A 20516-nucleotide genomic window follows, 5' to 3' on the forward strand; every position below is an offset into this window, starting at 1 on the left:
TCTGTGAAGTGAGGTGAATACAGAAATTCAACTCTAAGAGACTTCATATTCTTGCTTAACTTTATTGAGTTTCATTTCCCTCTTGTATACAATGGAGTGGAACTCAATCAACTAATACCTGTCCCTACAATAAGAGAGTTTAAGTTTGTAAAGAACCTATAAAAAATGTATGCCTCATAGTTGGCCTTCAACAATAGTGAACTCACTTCACTCACTTAATGCCTCCTAAAATTTTCACCAAATAAAAATTCCATATTAAAACAAAGTATCCTTATACACCAGATCCAGACATTCTGTCTCATTAACTTTTTAGGAGAAACATACAATGCCCTATATATATATATATATATTAATGAATCAAAAGTAGTCGCATGGCAGTTGCTCCTCAGGAGATATTATCAGGAATGAGTGAAAAGGAATTTCTAGAGGAGATTTAAACTTACAACCAGCAAAACTTCACCCACTGAGATTCCATACAGCCTACACATCCTTCTTCAGTTCTGACACCTTCCAAGTTTTCTGTTGAAAATTTTTAATTCATGCAGCATTAATTTTCTAATTCCTCCATTGAGCCTCTGATATAGCCCCCTAAAACACAATCATTGGTCTTATTTCCATCTTCAAATCTTCCCTTTGGTCTTAGAGTAGAAACAACATTTATTCAAGACTTTTCTATTCACTGCTCTTGGATTAGTCTCATTTCTTCTTATCTCCTCATCATAATAAACCAGATATCATTTAGTCTTGATTTGCTGAAAGGTTCATTTCTCACAAGAAATTTCAAACGACCATTTTAATAGATTAAATGCTGATTCTATCATCTTCCAGGCCTAGACATTGTGAGAAAAAGTGCTGTTTCCTATGAATTTGAGATAATTGTGCACAATTTACTAAATACCATTACCCCAGTACCATGCTCAAGCATTACTGTATGTTCAAATTATGGAATAAATAGCTCCAGTTCATCATTGACTCTAAGAAAGTGACATCTGTGCTAAGTAACATGGGTTTCTGTGTTGCAGTCAGAGAAGTTTAGATTTATAGTTATTAATAATGTAGGATGACCTGGTGTTCGCCATGTATATAGAGGAGCATTACAGGTATTCCTAGTTTTCTGAAGTTAACTTTAAGCACTTGGTTTTTATGAAGAACAACATTAATATTTGATTATACTAATTTAAAAAATGGAATTTTTGTTTTTACAAAAGCCAACACACAAGACTCCATAATCATACAAATGTTGGTGAGGTTTTAAGTATTCTTTTTTAATTGAAGCACAGTTAATTTGAAATGTTGGGTTAGCTTCAAGTGCACAGGAAGGTGATTTATTTATAAATATACATATCTATATGTATTATATATATATATATATTCTATTTGAGATTCTTTTTCATTTTAGATTACTATTACCATACTAATGTTTCTTTGTAAAAGTGAAGTGGTATAACTTGAACTTTCAAAAAATAAATAAACTTGTATTGCTGAAGTAATCATAACACGTGAGACAAAGCTACAACATATTAACACCATCGTCACAAAAGAGGTAAATCATTAAGATCACAGATAATTTTATCTACATGAAAAAAACATACCACAGACAACTCATTTGAAAGAAATTGAGTTAGAAGACCTACCTAGGTTGAAAGTTTGTAAGGCATCTGTATGTCTTCTTTGGAGAAATGTCTGTTTATTTCTTTGGCCCATTTTTTTTTTGATTTGGTCATTTATTTTTCTGGAATTGAGCTGCATGAGTTGCTTATATATTTTTGAGATTAGTTGTTTGTCAGTTGCCTCATGTGCTATTATTTTCTCCCATTCTGAAGGCTGTCTTTTCACCTTGCTTATAGTTTCCTTTGTTGTGCAGAAGCTTTTAAGTTAAATTAGGTCCCATTTGTTTATTTTTGCTTTTATTTACAATATTCTGGGAGGTGGGTCATAGAGGATCCTGCTGCAATTTATGTCGGAGAGTGTTTTGCCTATGTTGTCCTCTAGGAGTTTTATAGTTTCTGTCTTATGTTTAGATCTTTAATTCATTTTGACTTTATTTTTGTGTATGGTGTTAGAAAGTGTTCTAGTTTTATTCTTTTACAAGTGGTTGACCAGTTTTCCCAGAGCCACTTGTTAAAGAGATTGTCTTTAATCCAGATTGCTAACAAACACATGAAAAGATGCTCAACATCACTCATCATCAGAGAAATGCAAATCAAAACCACAATGAGGTACCATTTCACGCCACTCAGAATGGCTGTGATACAAATCTACAAGCTATAAATGCTAGAAGGGTGTGGAAAAAAGGGAACCCTCTTACACTGTTGGTGGTAATGCAAACTAGTACAGCCACTATGGAGAACAGTATGGAGATTCCTTAAAAAATTGCAAATAGAACTACCTTATGACCCAGAAATCCCACTGCTGGGCATACACACCGAGGGAACCAGAATTGAAAGAGACATGTGTACTCCAATGTTCATTGCAGCACTGTTTATAATAGCCAGGACATGGAAACAACCTAGATGTCCATCAGCAGATGAATGGATAAGAAAGCTGTGGTATATAACACAATGGAGTATTACTCAGCCATTAAAAAGAATTCATTTGAATCAGTTCTAATGAGGTGGATGAAACTGGAGCCTATTATACAGAGTGAAATAAGCCAGAAAGAAAAACACCAATACAGTATACTAACGCAAATATATGGAATTTAGAAAGATGGTAATGCTAACCCTGTATGCGAGACAGCAAAAGAGACACAGATGTATAGAACAGTTTTTTGGACTCTGTGGGAGAGGGCAAGGGTGGGATGATTTAGGAGAATGGCATTGAAACAGGTATAATATCATATATGAAATGAATTGCCAATCCAGGTTCAATGCATGATACTGGATGCTTGGGGCTGGTGCACTGGGACAAGCCAGAGGGATGGTACAGGGAGGGAGGAGGAAAGGGGATTCAGGATGGGGAACATGAGTATACCTGTGATGGATTCATGTTGATGTATGGCAAAACCAATAAAATATTGTAAAGTAATTAATCTCCAATTAAAACAAATAAATTTATATTAAAAAAAAGAAAGTTTGTAAGGGAACTTCATTCTAGTGTTATAGGTTCTGGACACACTTTATGGGGGAAGCATGTGTGATGTGAGGCAAGTAAATCAGTAAACCTGTTTTGGCTTCAATTTGCTTCTCTGTAAATTGGGAACAATGATAATGAAACTACCAGTTTTGGCTGTGGATAAATCAACTGAAGTGAATGTGCCTGGTAGATAATAAAGGGTTCACATAATGTACTTATATGAATCAGATCTACAGAGCAACGGGTTTGGAAATTGACCATATGCTTTTCTGTTGAGATTTGCAAGAGATGTTTACTCTTATTTCAAATGGTTCCTCAAGTCTTGGTATGAAAATGAAAATGTTTTTTTTTATATTCAATAAAAAATGTGAGCCATAGTGATATTTAAGAAAAAAACAGCAAATAAAGAGTAATTTCAAAGTTTCTGCTTTATCTTCTCTATTAAAAAGAGAATTAGAGATAGATTGTAAAATATTCTTTCCTTCTTTTGTCAGTGACACTCATTTTGCTTTTGATAAATCCATAGTTCAGGGGAAAAATTAGCTATTATTCCCTCATTCAACTCCCTCTTCACCATGCATTTACCCAATATTTCTATCCAATGTTTGCTTTACCACGGGGTAAGTAAAAATGGGGGGAAAATGAGATTAAGGTCCTATGGAAAAGCCAATTTCATCAAAGTAACATATATGGGAAATCTGAAAAAGCAGCAGTAAGACTGGAGAAAAACTTCTTACTCTACAATCATCAAACTGGTTTTAATGTTCTTTTCATTGCCCATTCTGAACCTATGAACACTGAAACTTTGGCAGTGTACATTAAAATATCAATATGCTTAGAATAATACGTGCTGCTACTATTACTGCTACTGCTACTGCTAAGTCGCATCAGTCATGTCCGACTCTGTGCGACCCCATAAACGGCAGCCCACCAGGCTCTGCCAACCCTGGGATTCTCCAGGCAAGAACACTGGAGTGGGTTGCCATTTCCTTCTCCAATGCACGAAAGTGAAAAGTGAAAGTGAAGTCACTCAGTCATGTCCGACTCTTTGCGACCCCGTGGACTGCAGCCCACCAGGCTCCTCCGTCCATGGGATTTTCCAGGCAAGAGTACTGGAGTGGGGTGTCATTGCCTTCTCCAGCCAAGATTAAAAAAATCAACGTGTTAGTTCCTGGATCTCTCTCTCTCTCTCTTTTAATGATCTACAAAATTTCTTACTTTTCTTTCACACTTTACAACAAGTATAGCCCTCTGAATGTATATAAACAATCACTTTCTTGCCAGCATGAACAACCTAAGTCACTCTCCTCTTCAACAAACTCCTGATGGCATTTTTCACCTCTGTGTTTCTCACTGTGTAAATGATGGGATTTAACATGGGACTGAGGATTGCAAAGAACATAGCCACAAATTTGTCCACAGGGTAGGTGACCACAGGACGCATATAGGTGAATATACAGGGACCAAAAAAGAGCACCACTACCGTGAAATGGGAGCCACATGTATAGAGGGCTTTGCGTCGTGCTTCAGAGCCATGGGATTTCAGAGAGTGCAGGATGACTGTGTAGGAGACGAGGAGCATGATAAAAAACACTAAGCACATTCCTGCAGTGTTAGCTGCCACCATGATGCCCAGCTTGTAGGTGTCACTGCAGGCGAGTTCCAACAGGGAGAAGAAATCACACATGAAGTGATCAATGACGTTGGGACCACAGAAGGTCAAGTTGACAATGAAAACAATCTGCACGGTGGCATGCAGGATGCCCCCAATCCAGGTCACCACCACCAGGAGCTGGCAGAGCCCCTGTCTCATGATGGTCATGTAGTGCAGAGGCTTGCAGATGGCTACGTAGCGGTCATAGGACATGGAAATGAGAAGGGTGATCTCCAAACCTCCCATTATGTGTTCCAGAAAGATCTGAATCAGGCAGCCACTCCAGGAGATGGTTCTCCTCTGGTACAGCAGGTCACTTATCAGTTTGGGGGTTGTGACAGAGGTGAAGATGCCATCTATGAAGGACAAGTGAGTGAGAAAGAAGTATATCGGAGCTGAAAGTGTGGGGCTGAGGGAGATGGTTATGACAATGAGCAGGTTGGCCAACACAGTAAATAGGAAGATGAGCAAAAAGACAATGAAGAGCATTTTCTGCAAGTGTGGATTCTGTGTGAGTCCCAAGAGAACAAACTCAGTCATGTTGTTTGGAGGTGTGAGGACATCCATTTAGGAAGTAATACCTTCCTATGTCCTGAATTATCTACAAATAAGTAAAAAAAAATGATATCCATTAACCATGAAAGAAATTTGATCTGAATTTCTTACAACAAAGAAAGAATGATTATTTTACTGTGGAGCATGTCCTTGCCACTTTTGTCTCAGTTCTTGTTTCAAGCCTTTTTAAAATTTTTTCCAATATGATTTCCATCTCTACAGACACCTAGCGCCTGTCACCTGTTAAACACCCATAAAGCAATGTTTGGTGTGTAATGTATTGAGAAATAAGTGTTCTGTCTACATGATATCTAGATTCTTCTATTATTTCAGCTCAAAGCGATTCTGCAAAGTCATCTCAGTGCCTCATGAGCCCTTCTCTCTGTCCATCAACTTACAAATTACAATCCTCAGATGTATCTTGTAAGTTGAGAAGTGCTACACACATATGAGTTATTTTCTATTCCATGTGAATTTACATTTGAACCGTCACCTCTAACTGTGGAAAGAAATATACCATCAACTAGTATCTATCACAAGTAGGGAACATAGGGAAATACATATGTCACTGATGACACACTATGCTTGGAACCATTCAGAACACAAAGCTTTTCAGCTCTGTTTCCACTCTTACCATGCACATCTGCATGCTAACTCACTTCTGTTGTGTCTAACTCTTTGTGACTCTATGGACTATAGCTCGCCAGGTTCCTCTGTCCATGGGATTCTCCAGGCAAGAATACTAGAATGGGTTGACATGCCCTTCTCCAGGAGATCTTCCCAACTCAGGGACTGAACCCATATCTCTTATGTCTCCTGAACTGGCAGGAGGGTTCTTCATCAGTAGCACCACTTGGGGCTCTTACCATAGAATCTGCTACTATGGCTTCAGTGCCTGAAACCTATTAGGTGATGAGCAAATGTTTGCTAAGTTGCCATTCACCATGGGCAAGTAGGGCTTCCTTGGTGGCTCACCTGGTAAAGGATCTGCCTGAAATACAGAAGACCTGGGTTCAGTCCCTTGGTCAGAAGGATCCCCTAGAGGAGAAAATGGCAACCCCCTCTAGTATTCTTGCCTGGAGAACCCCATGGACAGAAAGAGCCTGGTGGTCTATAGTCATGGGGCTATAAAGAGTGGGACATGACTGAAAGACTAACATGCATGGGGAAATTATGACTGTTTCCCCTGATGATAAACCTAGAAGGATGTCAAGTGCTCTTTTTTTTTTCCTGCTGGAGAGTGAAAAAGTTGGTGTAAAGTTCAATATTCAGAAACTAGGATCATGGCATCTGGTCCCATCACTTCATGGCAAATAGATGGGGAAACAGTGGAAACGGTGTCACACTTTATTTTTTGGGGCTCCAAAATCACTGCAGATGGTGACTGCAGCCATGAAATTAAAAGACATTTACTCCTTGGAAGGAAAGTTATGACCAACCTAGACAGTATATTAAAAAGCAGAGACATTACTTTGCCAACAAAGGTCCATCTAGTGAAGGCTATGGTTTTTCCAGTAGTCATGTATGAATGTGAGAACTGGACTATAAAGTTGAGCGCTGAAGAATTGATGTTTTTGACCTGTGGTGTTGGAAAAGACTCTTGAGAGTCCCTTGGATTGCAAGGAGATCCAACCAGTCCATTCTAAAGGAGATCAGACCTGGGTGTTCACTGGAAGGACTGATATTGAAAGTGAAACTCCAATACTTTGGCCACTTGATGTGAAGAGCTGACTCATTTGAAAGACCCTGATGCTGGGAAAGATTGAGGGCAGGAGTAGAAAGGGATGACAGAGGATGAGTTGGTTGGATGGCATCACTGACTCAATGGACATGAGTTGGGGTAAACTCCGGGAGACAGTGATGGACAGGGAGGCCTGGCATGCTGCAGTTCATGGGGTTGCAAAGAATCAGACACGACTGAGCATCTGAACTGGATTGAACTGATGAGAAACAAAAATAAACATTTGAAAGGAAGGTGAACTCCTAAAATTTAGTTTCTGACATACTGTATCATGTTAGTATGAAAATTTTAATTGCCTATACGAAACAGTATTTTCTGGATTAACTTATTTTCAAGATAGTGTGTTCATTATTTGATACTTCTATTTTTCAAAATTCTATTATGATATAATTTAATATAATCATATTCAGTAAATTTACAGCTTCTATTGACTTGGATATAAAAGCTCTTTCATGGGTATTCAGTACACAAGGATCTTTCAAGCAAAGGAAATCCTTATTTTCAAAGTTATAAAAAAAATAACGTATGGAAGAGAAATAAATAATGAATTGCTAGATAAGATAGATAAAGAACTACACATATATTATTGTATACAGAGACTAACACAAACATATAAAGTATTTACTTAAGAAGTGGAAAAAAGAGTGAAAGTGAAAGTTGCTCAGTCGTGTCCTACTCTTTGCAACTCAATGGACGATACAGTCCGTTGAATTATCTAGGCCAGACCTATACAGTCCATGGAATGCTCCAGGCCAGAATACTGGAGTGGGGTGGCCTTTCCCTTCTCCAGGGGATCTTCCCAACCCAGAGGATCGAACCCAGGTCTCCTGCATTGAAGGCAGATTCTTTACCATCTGAGCCACAAGAGAAGCCCAAGAATACTAGAGTGGGTAACATATCCCTTCTCCAGCGGACCTTCCTAACCCAGGAATCCAACTGTGGTCTCCTGAATTCCAGGCAGATTCCTTACCAACTGAGATTTCAGAGAGTACCTATTACAAGCTCACATGTTCAACGAATATTTCTTGGACCAAAACGGTGTATATAAACATACGTTTTCCCACACACTGTCGCTAGGTGTTTCTCTGTTAATTACACTTACTGTCTGAGGGTTCATTACCAAATAACTGCAGTTCAACCATCCACAATATGCTGACCTCACTCCTTTATGTTTCTGCTACATGATTCCTATGCCTCCTTCTCCCATCTTACTATAGGGTCAGTCATCCATCCTTCCTGGTTACAGGCTACTGGATGACTAATGGAATGGGAAACTTGCCAGAAATTTTGCAAAGAAAAGACAAGAGAAAACATAAATATAATAAAATGTATTCTGTGAAAAATATATTTTTGTTTTCAAAACTAAATGGATGAATATCTTCATTTTTAGTTATCCAAGATGAAGATTTTATACCTGTGTGGAAACAAAGTGCAATGGCTTCACTTTGTTTCCTTATTCTAAAGTGAGACCCCACAACAGAGCAAAAACAGTTATAGAGTAAAGAAGTAAGAGCTAAATGTTATTAATAAGGTTTAGAAATAATGATGAAGAAATAACTTTTTCACTTTTATTTGGTTCAATGATACTCTTTCTAGGAAGACACTCTAATGGAAAATATTTTAATGGAGAAAAATTATTTACAGTTATATTCTACACAATTTTTCAGACCTGTGGGAAACTTGAGAATGAAATAGAATGTTCAAAAGTGGAGAAATGGATAATTAAAATATAGTGTGTCTCTTTGAGTAATATATAGTTTTTAAAAGATATTTTTAAAACGTGCAGTATCATTGAAATATACATGAGTTGTAACATAAATGGAGAAAAATTTTGATGCAAATTTGAATTGCATAATTATTCTAACTTAATTCTAACTTTATCATTAAGTTCAGTTCAGTTCAGTCTCTCAGTAGTGTCCGACTCTTTGTGACCCCATGAATTGCAGCACCCCAGGCCTCCCTGTCCAACATCAACTCCTGGAGTTCCCTCAGACTCACGTCCATTGAGTCGGTGATGCCATCCAGCCATCTCATCTTCTGTCATCCCCTTCTCCTCTTGCCCCCAATCCTTCCCAGCATCAGAGTCTTTTCCAATGAGTCAACTCTTCGCATGAGGTGGCCAAAATATTGGAGTTTCAGCTTCAGCACCAGTCCTTCCAATGAACATCCAGGACTGATCTCCTTTAGGATGGACTGGTTGGATTTCCTTGCAGTCCAAGGGACTCTCAAGAGTCTTTGCCAACATCACAGTTCAAAAGCATCAATTCTTCGGTGCCCAGCTTTCTTCATAGTCCAACTGTCACATCCATACATGACCACTGGAAAAACCATAGCCTTGACTAGAAGGACCTTTGTTGGCAAAGTAATGTCTCTTGCTTTTGTATATGCTATCTAGGTTGGTCATAACTTTTCTTCCAAGGAGTAACCGTCTATTCTAATGTAAATATGTCATAAGAAATAAGGACTCAAAATATTTTTACTTATAAATTGATAGTATTATTTGAGTCTATCTTTCTTAACGTTTTGTAAGCTGAAAAAGTGATTTAAATGTCATATCAGTGTGGATGAATGGTGATTATATGATTTTAACATCCATTTATACCTGAGAGTCTCTAATTATGAGATTTCTTTGGGGAAAAAAATTTAAAAAACTTACCTATGAACTTGCCAGACATAGGTTCATGGCCAGGGCCCCAGGCAGTTGTTAGTACACCAAGAAAGAAATAAAGTAGTAAGATTTCAAAATTCCAACTAGCTCAGGTACAGTAAGTATCTTTGTTGACTTAAAAATGGTGCTTTTGGATAGCCTTAAAAGTACTACCACATGTCCTGCATACAGGTGAATTCTATAAAGTTTCCTAGCTATGACTAATAGGACCTCAGAGGTATTGCATCATCACTAGTAGATCTTGCCAATATCCCAATTATTTCATATAAATTAACTGAACAGTAGAGAACTTGTATGTCTCTCATCTTTAATTTTTAACTTCTACATGAAGTCTATATGTAGACAAACTACTAAGACTAGAGAAAAAAAAGTTGATCACTTGTGAAATTAGGTATTGGAAAACAGTTGAGTTTATTATGAAGTCTTAATATTTAATATTATATAAAATAAGCATTCAGGTAGACAATCACCTGATTTTTAATTTTTATTATAATAATTTGTTTTGATTGGTCTACATTTATTCAAATCATAATTTTTAAAGATTGTTTTCAGATGTACATTAATTGATAATCATGAATCCTTTTATACGATTGGAACTTCATACCAGGTGAAGTTTTCACACCAGTACTTCTAAAAATAGTTGTTTTTGGACAATTCTGGAATTAGATTAACAAGATGTTAATGAAAATAGTTCCCTTACTCAATTATATCTAAAGATGATTAAATCATCTATTTCGGTCATTTAAATTTAATTGTATTAATCCATATGGTATAGAGAAATAAGCAATGATATTCACAATTCATAGCAAAGAAATATAAGACAAAGAGTAAGAGTGCCATTTCCCAAGGGGAATTTAGAAACCAGAGCACTAAATCGTGGACCAGAACCCTTATATTAAATTATTGTTTTATAACTAAAGCAGAATGAACTGTTTGATATCACCAACTGTAAGCCCATTACAAACATCCATGAACAGAAACATCAATGTATGAAATTATTTTATAAATATATTGAAATCAATTAAACTCAGAAATATTCTTATGTAGAATAATGCTTACAATGTTCAAATATAATTGCATTAATAAAAAGAAAATAATTTGTACATAATTCTCATTGGCTCCAGAGAATATGTCACTGTGAGCAACAGGTGTCATGAAAGAAAAGTTTAATAAAACTGAAACCACGTGACCAAACCTAGTTTGAAAGAACACTCCAATATTACAGCGCTATAATAATATTTGTGATAGCAGATGTAAAAGCCTGAAGGAGGATTTGAAATATCTAAAGTACTCCATGTGATAAGGATTTTGCTGAAGTGTCATCGTTAAAATGTCTTGAACTTGTCTTTCAACTCTGGAATGAAAAGCAGAGTCAGATCAGAGAATTAGCATGTATGGACAAAATCATCACTCCTAATGCTCATAAAAGATTGAAATCCATTCAGAATAATACATTTAGTGGTCATCCAGCCTCTACTTAAGCAGCTATAGTTCTAGTTAGAGATTGCTTTAGAATCCCTACACCTGTCTAGTCTAGCTCCTCGAACCCTAGAGTAGCATAAAAAGGAGAGAGTGTAGTTAGGTCTAAATCAGTGAAGATTTCTGTGTAAAGAATTATTCAAAAGTGGAGTTCCTGGAGTTATATCAGGAAATCCTACTGCTATTATGCTCAGTTGCAACCCCATGGACTGTAGCCCAGGAGGTTCCTCTGTCCTTGGGATTCTTCAGGCAGGAATACTGGAGCGAGTTGCCATTTCCTACTCCAGTGAATCTTCTCAACTCAGGGATCACTCCTGTATCTCCCACATTGGCAGGCAGATTCTTTACACTGAGCCACGTGGGAAGCACATTTTGGAGAACAGTTGATCAATAATGTTGTGATAGTTCCAGGTGTACATCAAAGTGATTCAATTATACATATACATGTATCTATTATTTTTTCAGATTCTTTATCCATTTAGGTTGTTACCTTACATTGACCAGTGTTCTCTTTGCCGTACAGTAGGTCTTTGTTGGTTATTTGTGTGGGAGGAGTTGACTGAAGCTTATTTAGTGCTCTGCCTGAGAACTATGTTATTGTAAAAAAGATATGCAATACTTCTTTTGACTCAACTGAAAAGAAAAAGTTTGAAACTATAAAAAGATTTGCTGTTGTTTTTATTCAGTCACTAACTAGTATCTGACTCTCTATGACCCCATGGACTGCAGCAAGCCAGGCCTCCCTGTCCTTCACTATCTCCTGGAGTTTGCTCAGACTCATATCCATTGAGCTGACTATGCCATCCAACCATCTCATTCTCTGTCACACCCTTTTCTTCCTACCCTCAATCTTCCCCCACATCAAGGTCTTTTCCAATGAATTGACTCTTCACATCAAGTGGCAAAAGTACTGGAGCTTCAGCTGCAGGATCAGTCCTTCCAATGAATATTCAGGGTTTATTTCCTTTAGCATTGACTTGTTTGCTCTTCTTGCTGTCCAAGGGGATCTCAAGAGTGTTATCCAGCACCAAAAATTGAAAGCATCAATTCTTTCATGCTCAGCATTCTTTATGGTCCACTTGGCTCAGATAGTAAAGAATCTGCCTGAAATTTGGGAGACCTGGATTCAATCCCTGAGCCAGGAAGATCCCCTGGAGAAGACAATGGCTACATGGCTACACACTCCAGTATTCTTGCCTGGAGAATTCCAAAGACAAAGGAGCCTGGTGAGCTACACTCCATGGGGTTCCAAAGAAAGGGACATGACTGAGTGAATAACACTTACTTATTAATAATGTAGAATGACTTTTCAGAAACATGGCAGGTGTCCCCCATTTTTTGAAAGTTTACATTAGGTATGTGACTTTTATGAAGACCAACACTGGTAATTGTTTCATTTATGAAAAAAAAAAAATCCAAAGGGGGCTGTGTTTTCCCCCAAAAAAGAAATCCATCGTACTAAGATTGGTTAGGTTTTTTTTTTTTTTCTTAAATTTTTATTTTTACTTTATTTTACTTTACAATACTGTATTGGTTTTGCCATACATTGACATGAATCTGCCACGGGTGTACATGAGTTCCCAAACCTGAATCCCCCTCCCACCTCCCACCCCTTATCTTCTCTTTTGATCATCCCCGTGCACCAGCCCCAAGCATCCTGTATCCTGTATTGAACATAGACTGGCGATTCGTTTCTTACATGATAGTATACATGTTTCAATGCCATTCTCCCACATCATCCCACCCTCCCCTCTCCCTCACCCTCAGAGTCCAAAAGTCTGTTCTATACATCTGTGTCTCTTTTGCTGTCTAGCATACAAGGTTATCATTTGTTAGTTTTTTTAAAGCTTTTTTTTGGTAATTTTCTTTTATTGAAAATTAGTTAATTTGCAACACAGTGTTAATGTTCAGATGCAGAGCAAAGTGATTTGATTATATACGTGTGTGTGTGTGTGTGTGTGTGTGTGTGTGTGTACATATATTCTACTGTGGCTCATGAGGAGATCATGAACTCTTTATTGCCAAATTCAGACTTAAATTGAAGAAAGTAGGGAAAACCACTAGACCACTCAGGTATGACCTAAATCAAATCCCTTACAATTACACAGTGGAAGTGAGAGATAGATTTAAGGGATGAGATCTGATACACAGAGTGCCTGATGAACTAAGGATGGAGGTTCATGACATTAAACAGGAGACAGGGATCAAGACCATCCCAAAGAAAAAGAAATGCAAAAAAAGCAAAATGGCTGTCTGAAGAGGCCTTACAAATAGCTGTGAAAAGAAGAGAGGCAAAAAGCAAAGGAGAAAAGGAAAGATATACCCATTTGAATGCAGCATTCCAAAAAATAGCAAAGAGAGATAAGAAAGCCTTCCTCAGAGACCAGTGCAAAGAAATAGAGGAAAATAGTAGAATGGGAAAGACTAGAGATCTCTTCAAAAACTTAGAGATACCAAGGGAAGATTTCATGCAAAGATGGGCTGAAAAAGGACAGAAATGGTATGGACCTAACAGAAGCAGAAGATATTAAGAAGAGGTGGCAAGAATATACAGAAGAACTGTACAAAAAGATCTTCATGACCAAGATAATCACGAGGGCATGATCACTCACCTAAAGCCAGACATCCTGGAACATGAAGTTAAGTAGGCACTAGGAAGCATCACTATGAACAAAACTAGTGGAGGTGATGGAATTCCAGTTGAGCTATTTCAAATCCTGAAAGATGATGCTGTGAAAGTGCTGCACTCAACATGCCATCAGTTTGGAAAACTCAGCAGTGACCACAGGACTGGAAAAGATCAGTTTTCATTCCAATCCCAAAGAAAGGCAATGCCAAAGAATGCTCAAACTAATGCACAATTGCACTTATCTCACACGCTAGTAAAGTAATGCTCAAAATTGTCCAAGCCAGGCTTTAGCAATAAGTGAACCATGAACTTCCAGATGTTCAAGCTGGTTTTAGAAAAGACAGAGGAACCAGAGACCTAATTGCCAACATCCACTGGATCATGGAAAAAGCAAGAGAGTTCCAGAAAAACATTTTCTTCTGTTTATTGACTATGCCAAATCCTTTGACTGTGTGGATCACAATAAACTGTGGAAAATTCTGCAAGAGGTGGGAATACTAGACCACCTGACCTGCCTCTTGAGAAATCTGTATGCAGGTCAGGAAGCAACAGTTAGAACTGGACATGGAACAACAGACTGGTTCCTAATTGGAAAAGGAGTACGTCAAGGCTATATATTGTCACCCTGCTTATTTAACTTATATGCAGAGGACATCATGAGAAATGCTGGGCTAGAAGAAGCACAAGCTGGAATAAAGATTGCCGGGGGAAATAACAATAACCACAGATATGCAGATGACACCACCCTTATGGCAGAAAGTAAAGAAGAACTAAGGAGCCTCTTGATGAAAGTGAAAGAGGACAGTGAAATAGTTGGCTTAAAGCTCAACATGCAGAAAACGAAGATCATGGCATCTGGTCCCATCCCTTCATGGGAAATAGATGGGGAAACAGTGGAAACAGTGGCTGACTTTATCTTTCTGGGCTCCACAATCACTGCAGATGGTGATTGCAGCCATGAAATTAAAAGACGCTTACTCCTTGGAAGGAAAGTTATGACCAACCTAGACAGCATATTAAAAAGCAAAGACATTACTTTGCCAACTAAGGTCTGTCTCATCAAGGCTATTGTTTTTTCAATGGTCATGTGTGGATGTGAGAGTTGGACTGTGAAGAAAGTTGAGCGCCAAAGTATTGATGCTTCTGAACTGTGGTGTTGGAGAAGACTCTTGAGAGTCCCTTGGACTGCAAGGAGATCCAACCAGTCCATTCTGAAGGAGATCAGCTGTGGGATTTCTTTGGAGGGAATGATGCTAAAGCTGAAACTCCAGTACTTTGGCCACCTCATGAGGAGAGTTGAGTTATTGGATAAGTCTCTGATGCTGGGAGGGATTGGGTCAGAAGAAGAAGGGTAGGACAGAGGATGAGATGGCTGGATGGCATCACTGACTCGATGGACATGAGTTTGAGTAGACTCAAGGAGTTGTTGATGGACAGGGAGGCCTGGCATTCTGTGATACACAGGGTCGCAAAGAGTCAGACACGACTGAGTGACTGAACTGAACTTAACTGTAAGGTGAGAACCATATGTAAAGAGGGCTTTGCCCCATCCTTCAGAACCTTGGGATTTCAGGGAGCTCAGGATGACTATGTAGGAGATGAGCAGCATTAAAAACATAAGTAATCACATGCCCCCACTGTTAGTGGCCACTACCATTCCCAGCCTATAAGTGTTGCTGCAAGCAATTTCCAACAGTGAAAAGAAATCACACATGAAGTTGTTAATGATATTAGGGCCATGACAGGAAGCATTTAACAGGAGGCTTCCTGTGTGCTTTTTTGGATCTGTCAGGAATTCTCTGTTCCTTATTAATTCCTGAATATTCAGGAATTAAGAGGAGAGGCAAGCCTCTCCTGGGACTGAGGAATCCAGGCATTTCCTTCTTTAGTTTTTCTATACAGTGATAAGTACCCTCTTCCTTTTTATGAACCATATGATAAAAGTGGTTATTTACAACTCTCTCTTTCATATGGATGACCTCATGTTTTCTTGATAACTTGTAAGTTTTGATTTTATCTCTGCTGAAAATAGCTATCTTGTAAGACAGTATAAATACCTACACAATGTTGAATAAAACACCTTTTCTGTGTTTCCTGTCTAGAGAAGATCCTTTAGCATTTGTTGAAGAGCTGATTTGGTGATGCTGAATTCTCACAGCTTTTGTTTGTCTGTAAAGCTTTTGATTTCTCCTTCATATCTGAGTGATATCCTTGCTGGATATAATAATGTTGGTTGTAGGTGTTTCTCTTTCATCACTTTAAGTATGTCCTGCCAAACATTCTGGCCTGAAGTGTTTCTATTGAAAGATCAACTGTTATCATTATGGGGATACCCTTGTGTGTTATTTGTTGCTTTTCCCTTGCTGCTTTTAATATTCAGTCTCTGTGTTTGATTTTTCCCTTGCTGCTTTTAATATTCACTCTCTGTGTTTGATCTTTCTTAGTTTAATTAATATGTGTCTTAAGGTGTTTTGCCTTGGGTTTATTCTGTTTGGAGCACTCAGTTTCTTGAACTTGGGGGGCTATTTCATTCTCTATTTTAGAGAAAGTTTCAACTATTATCTCAGGCATTTTCTCATGCCTTTTCTTGTTGTCTTCGTCTTCTGGGACACCTATGATTCGAATGTTGGGGCATTCAACGTTGACCCAGAGGTCTCTGAGGTTTTCCTCATTTCTTTTAATTCTTTGTTTTCTTTTTTCCTCTCTGCTTCACTTATTTCCACCACTCTATCTTCCATCTCACTTATCCTCTCTTCTACCTCAGTTATTCTACCATTGGTTCCCTCCAGAGTGTTTTTGATCTCAGTTATTGAATTATTCATTATTGATTGACTCTTCTTTATTTCTTCTAGGTCCTTGTTAAACAGTTCTTGCATCTTCTCAGTCCTTGTCTCTAGCCTATTTATCTGTAACTCCATTTTGTTTTCAAGATTTTGGATCATCTTTACTATCATTAGCCTGAATTGTTTTTCAGGTGGACTCTCTATCTCCTCCTTTTTTGTTTGGCTTGGTGGGTATTTATCATGTTCCTTTACCTGCTAATTATTTAAGTGCCTTTTCATTTTGTTTACATGTTCCTTTACCTGATGACCATTTCTCTGCCTTTTCATTTTGTTTAGACTACTGTGTTTTAGGTGCCTTTACTGTAGGCTGGAAGTTTGTGTTTCCTCTTTACTGTTGAGTCTGCTCCCTGGGAGTGGGGTTGGACTAGTGGCTTGTCAAGGTTTCCTAGTTGGTAGAGTTTGTGTCTGTGTTCTGGTGGGTGGAGCTGGATCTCTTCACCCTGGAGTGCAAAGAAGTGTCCAGTAGTAAGTTTAGAGTGTCTATGGGTTTGACATGGCTTTGGGCAGCCTGTCTTTTAATCCTCAAGGCTGTGTTCCTGTTTTGCTGGAGAATTAATGTGGTATCTCTTGCACTGGAACTTGTTGGCTCTTGGGTGGAGCTTGGTTTCAGTGTAGGTATCAAGACTTTTGGGTGAGCAAAAGCTTTATTAATGTTCCCTGGAATCAGGAATTCTCTGATTTCTCAAGCTCTGGAGTTAAGCCTCCTGCCTCTGGCTTTCAGTCCTTCTCTTATGATAGTCTCAATACTTCTCCATCCATACAGCACAGATGATAAAACTTCTAGGTTAATGGTGAAACAATTCTCCACAGTGTGGTACACCCAGAGAGATTCACAGACTTACATAGAGAAGAGAAGAGGGAGGAGGTAGATAGAGATGACCAATTGGAGAAGACGGAGCATCAAAAGGGGAGAGAGCAATCTACCAAGTAATCAGTTCCCTAAATGTTCTCCACAGCCTGGAACATCCAGAGAGATTCACCGAGTTAAGTAGGGAAGAAAAGAGGGAGGAAGGAGATACAGGTGACCTGTGACAGAAAAAGGAGAATCAAAAGGGGAGAGAACAATTAAGCCAGTAATAAAATCCATAAGTGAAAATGGAAACTGAAGATTAGATTCTTAAAGGTACAAAATTGATAACAAATATCAAAAAGCAAATATTAAAATCTAGAATAAAGGTTAGACTCTCAAAAATACAATATAAAAATACAAAGCAAAATCAATCACAAAAACAAAAAAAAATGTATTTATGAAATTTGCTTTAAAATAGGGTCTTTTTTTCAAGGTAATAGGTTATGAAATGAAAATTAAAGGAGTAATAAAGAATTTAAGTTTTAAAAAATAAATTATGTAGTGATAATAGTAAAAATATATCTAGGAATTACTCTGGGGCTGTTGTGGGCAATGTGGAGTCAGTTCAATGTCAGTTCCTTATTTCAACTTGTACTTGTTCTCAAGATCTATAAGTCCCTTTCCAATGCATAGTCAGTATTAACTGCAGGGTTTTCATCTGTTGCACCTGTCACTTCCAGAGTGGTTCCCTCTTCTTTGTTTATTTTGGCTCCCTCTATTTGCAGGTCTCTTCGGTGTCTAATTTCCGCCCTGACACAGGGGCAAAGGTGGTAACTTATTTAGGCTCACTTGTTCAGTTGTGTTGTGCGGACGGAGGGACACTGCAAAGAAATATCGCTGGTGTGTGTGAAGAGTGCTCACAGTTTATGGACCACACTGGGTTTTCCACAGCCCAACGCAGGGTATGCTTCCCAGGTCTGCACTGCTCAGACTCCAGGGTGACCTGCAAGGGCACTGTCCCAGGTGGGCCCTGAATTATGAAATGCACTTTCCAGGTCTAAGCCACTCAGGTTCTTGGGTACTCCACAAGGGCACAGAATGGGGTGGGCTGTGTGTTTTGTGTCCTTCCCAGGTCTGAGCAGCTCAGGAGACTGGATGCTTGGCTAGCACACTGTCCCAGGTGGTCCGTGCATCTTAATCACCTCCCCAGTCCAGCCACTTGGTTTCCCAGGTGTGCCAAGAGAGAATTGTCTCAGGTGTGCTGTGTATCTCCTCTGGGGAGCTGATCTCAGGCTGCAACAATCTTGGGGCCAAGATTGCAGCAGCCCCATGCCTTCCAGCTCTGGCTGTTGAACACCTGTCTCTCTCTTGTGTGAGCACATGTGCCAGGGGTCCAGGGGTCACTGTCCTGCATTAGAGCCTTTCCTGGGATATTTTTTTGTTTGTTTGTTTTTAATCTTTCTAGTAATTCCACGGTTTGGGTTGCTATCTATTGTTAGCTCCCTCAGATTGTCCTCAGGGCATTCAAGCCCAGTCCTTACCCTAAAGACTACTGATGCAGTCAGTGCCTCCCTGCCCAGCCCCCACTCACTGGTGGCAAACGCAAGTGTCTGGGCTACTTCTCCACTGGCAGTTGCAGTTAGGTGCATATTCTGTAGTTTTTTTCTTTTTGTTTCTCTTGGTTATGTTACTCTCTGAGATTCCAAAACTCTCCACAGACCTGCCTGTGACAGTGTTTCCTACTGTGTGGAAACTTCTCCTCTTTCACGACTCCCTCCCCAGGAAGGGTCTCCACACCTAAATGTTTTGTCTCTGTTTCTGTCTTTTATATTTTGTCCAACTTCTTTTCAAAGAGAATGGACTGCCTTTCTGGGTGTCTGGTGTCCTCCACCAGCATTCAGAAGTTGTTTTGTGTAAGTTGCTCAACATTCAAATGATCTTTTGATGAATCTGTGGGAGAGAAAGTGGTCTCCCCATCCTATCCCTCCACCATCTTCAGACCACCTTCTCAAGTTAGCTTTTTAAAAAGGAGTCCAAATATACAGTATAGGGAAAATAAAATATCTTCATTGCATTGGGAAAACTGGATATCCATATGAAAAATAATGAAATTGGATCTCTGCTCTGGTTTGAATATCTGTGCTGCCAAAATTGATAAGTTGAATTCCAACTATTCAGTATGACAGTTTTAGTAAGTGGCACATTTGCAGGTGATTAGATCATGAGGGCTCTGCCATAATTAATGAAATTAATATCCTTACAAAAGAAGAATGTCATTGAAGATGTACAAAATTTGGAACACTTATACACTGAAGGTGAGAAATAAATTAATGTAACCACTATGGAATCTAATCCAATATTGTAAGTCAACTACTAAAATGTGGTTCCCCATCTTATTAAAATGGTACCCTCTGCATTGCAATTGTTCACACACACAAAAGTCTCACATTTTCAAGCTGTTTTCACTCCCTTATTGTTCTCAAATTATTTATTGATGACTTTAACAAATCATATTGTCTCTACTTTCAAAGGATATCACAAATTTGGTCATTCCCTATAACCCACACCATCATTTTTCCTGAAGAAACTCCCATAAACAGAGGAGCCTAGCAGGCTATTGGCAGGCTATAGTCCATGGGGTCACAAGGAGTTGGACACGACTGAGTGACTGAACACACACATACACACACACACACACACACACACACATACATGCACACGTATTTTGTGCCTAATTTTCTGAGAACTTTTTTTTCACTTATGAAAGGATATTGGCTTTCTACGAACACAAAGGAGAAGCTAAGAAAAAATTTCCACTTGTAATAGCATCAAAGAGAATAAAATAGTTGAGTAAACATAGAGGAAAAAGGTCTTGTACACTGAAAACTACAAAATATTGCTGAACAATGTTCCAAAGATACATGTCAATAATATGATGTTGATTAGATAGATTACTTATTATTAATATGTCAACACTTCTTAAAGTGGTCTACATATTCAATACAATCCTTACCAAAATTCCAAAAACCTTATTGCAGAAACAGAAAAATCCACCGTAAAATTTATATGAAACCTCAAGAGA

General features: G+C 38.5%; 1 protein-coding gene and 1 pseudogene across 1 annotated transcript; one reads left to right on the plus strand and one right to left on the minus strand.

The window, feature by feature from the left end:
* The window catches only part of LOC120882208, a 933819-nt pseudogene that overhangs the window by 423825 nt on the left and 489478 nt on the right, over nucleotides 1-20516 (plus strand).
* LOC120854650 (olfactory receptor 140-like) lies at nucleotides 4370-5296 on the minus strand. The gene has a single exon (XM_040228860.1). The coding sequence runs from the start codon at nucleotides 5294-5296 to the stop codon at nucleotides 4370-4372; it is 927 nt and encodes a 308-aa protein (XP_040084794.1).

Source organism: Oryx dammah, unplaced genomic scaffold (genome assembly GCF_014754425.2).
Source record: "Oryx dammah isolate SB20612 unplaced genomic scaffold, SCBI_Odam_1.1 HiC_scaffold_2, whole genome shotgun sequence".
Classification (NCBI taxonomy): Eukaryota; Metazoa; Chordata; class Mammalia; order Artiodactyla; family Bovidae; genus Oryx; species Oryx dammah.

Coding starts and splice junctions, on each gene's coding strand:
- LOC120854650 (XM_040228860.1), bottom strand. CDS start 5,296: ATGGATGTCCTCACACCTCCAAACAACATGACTGAGTTTGTTCTCTTG.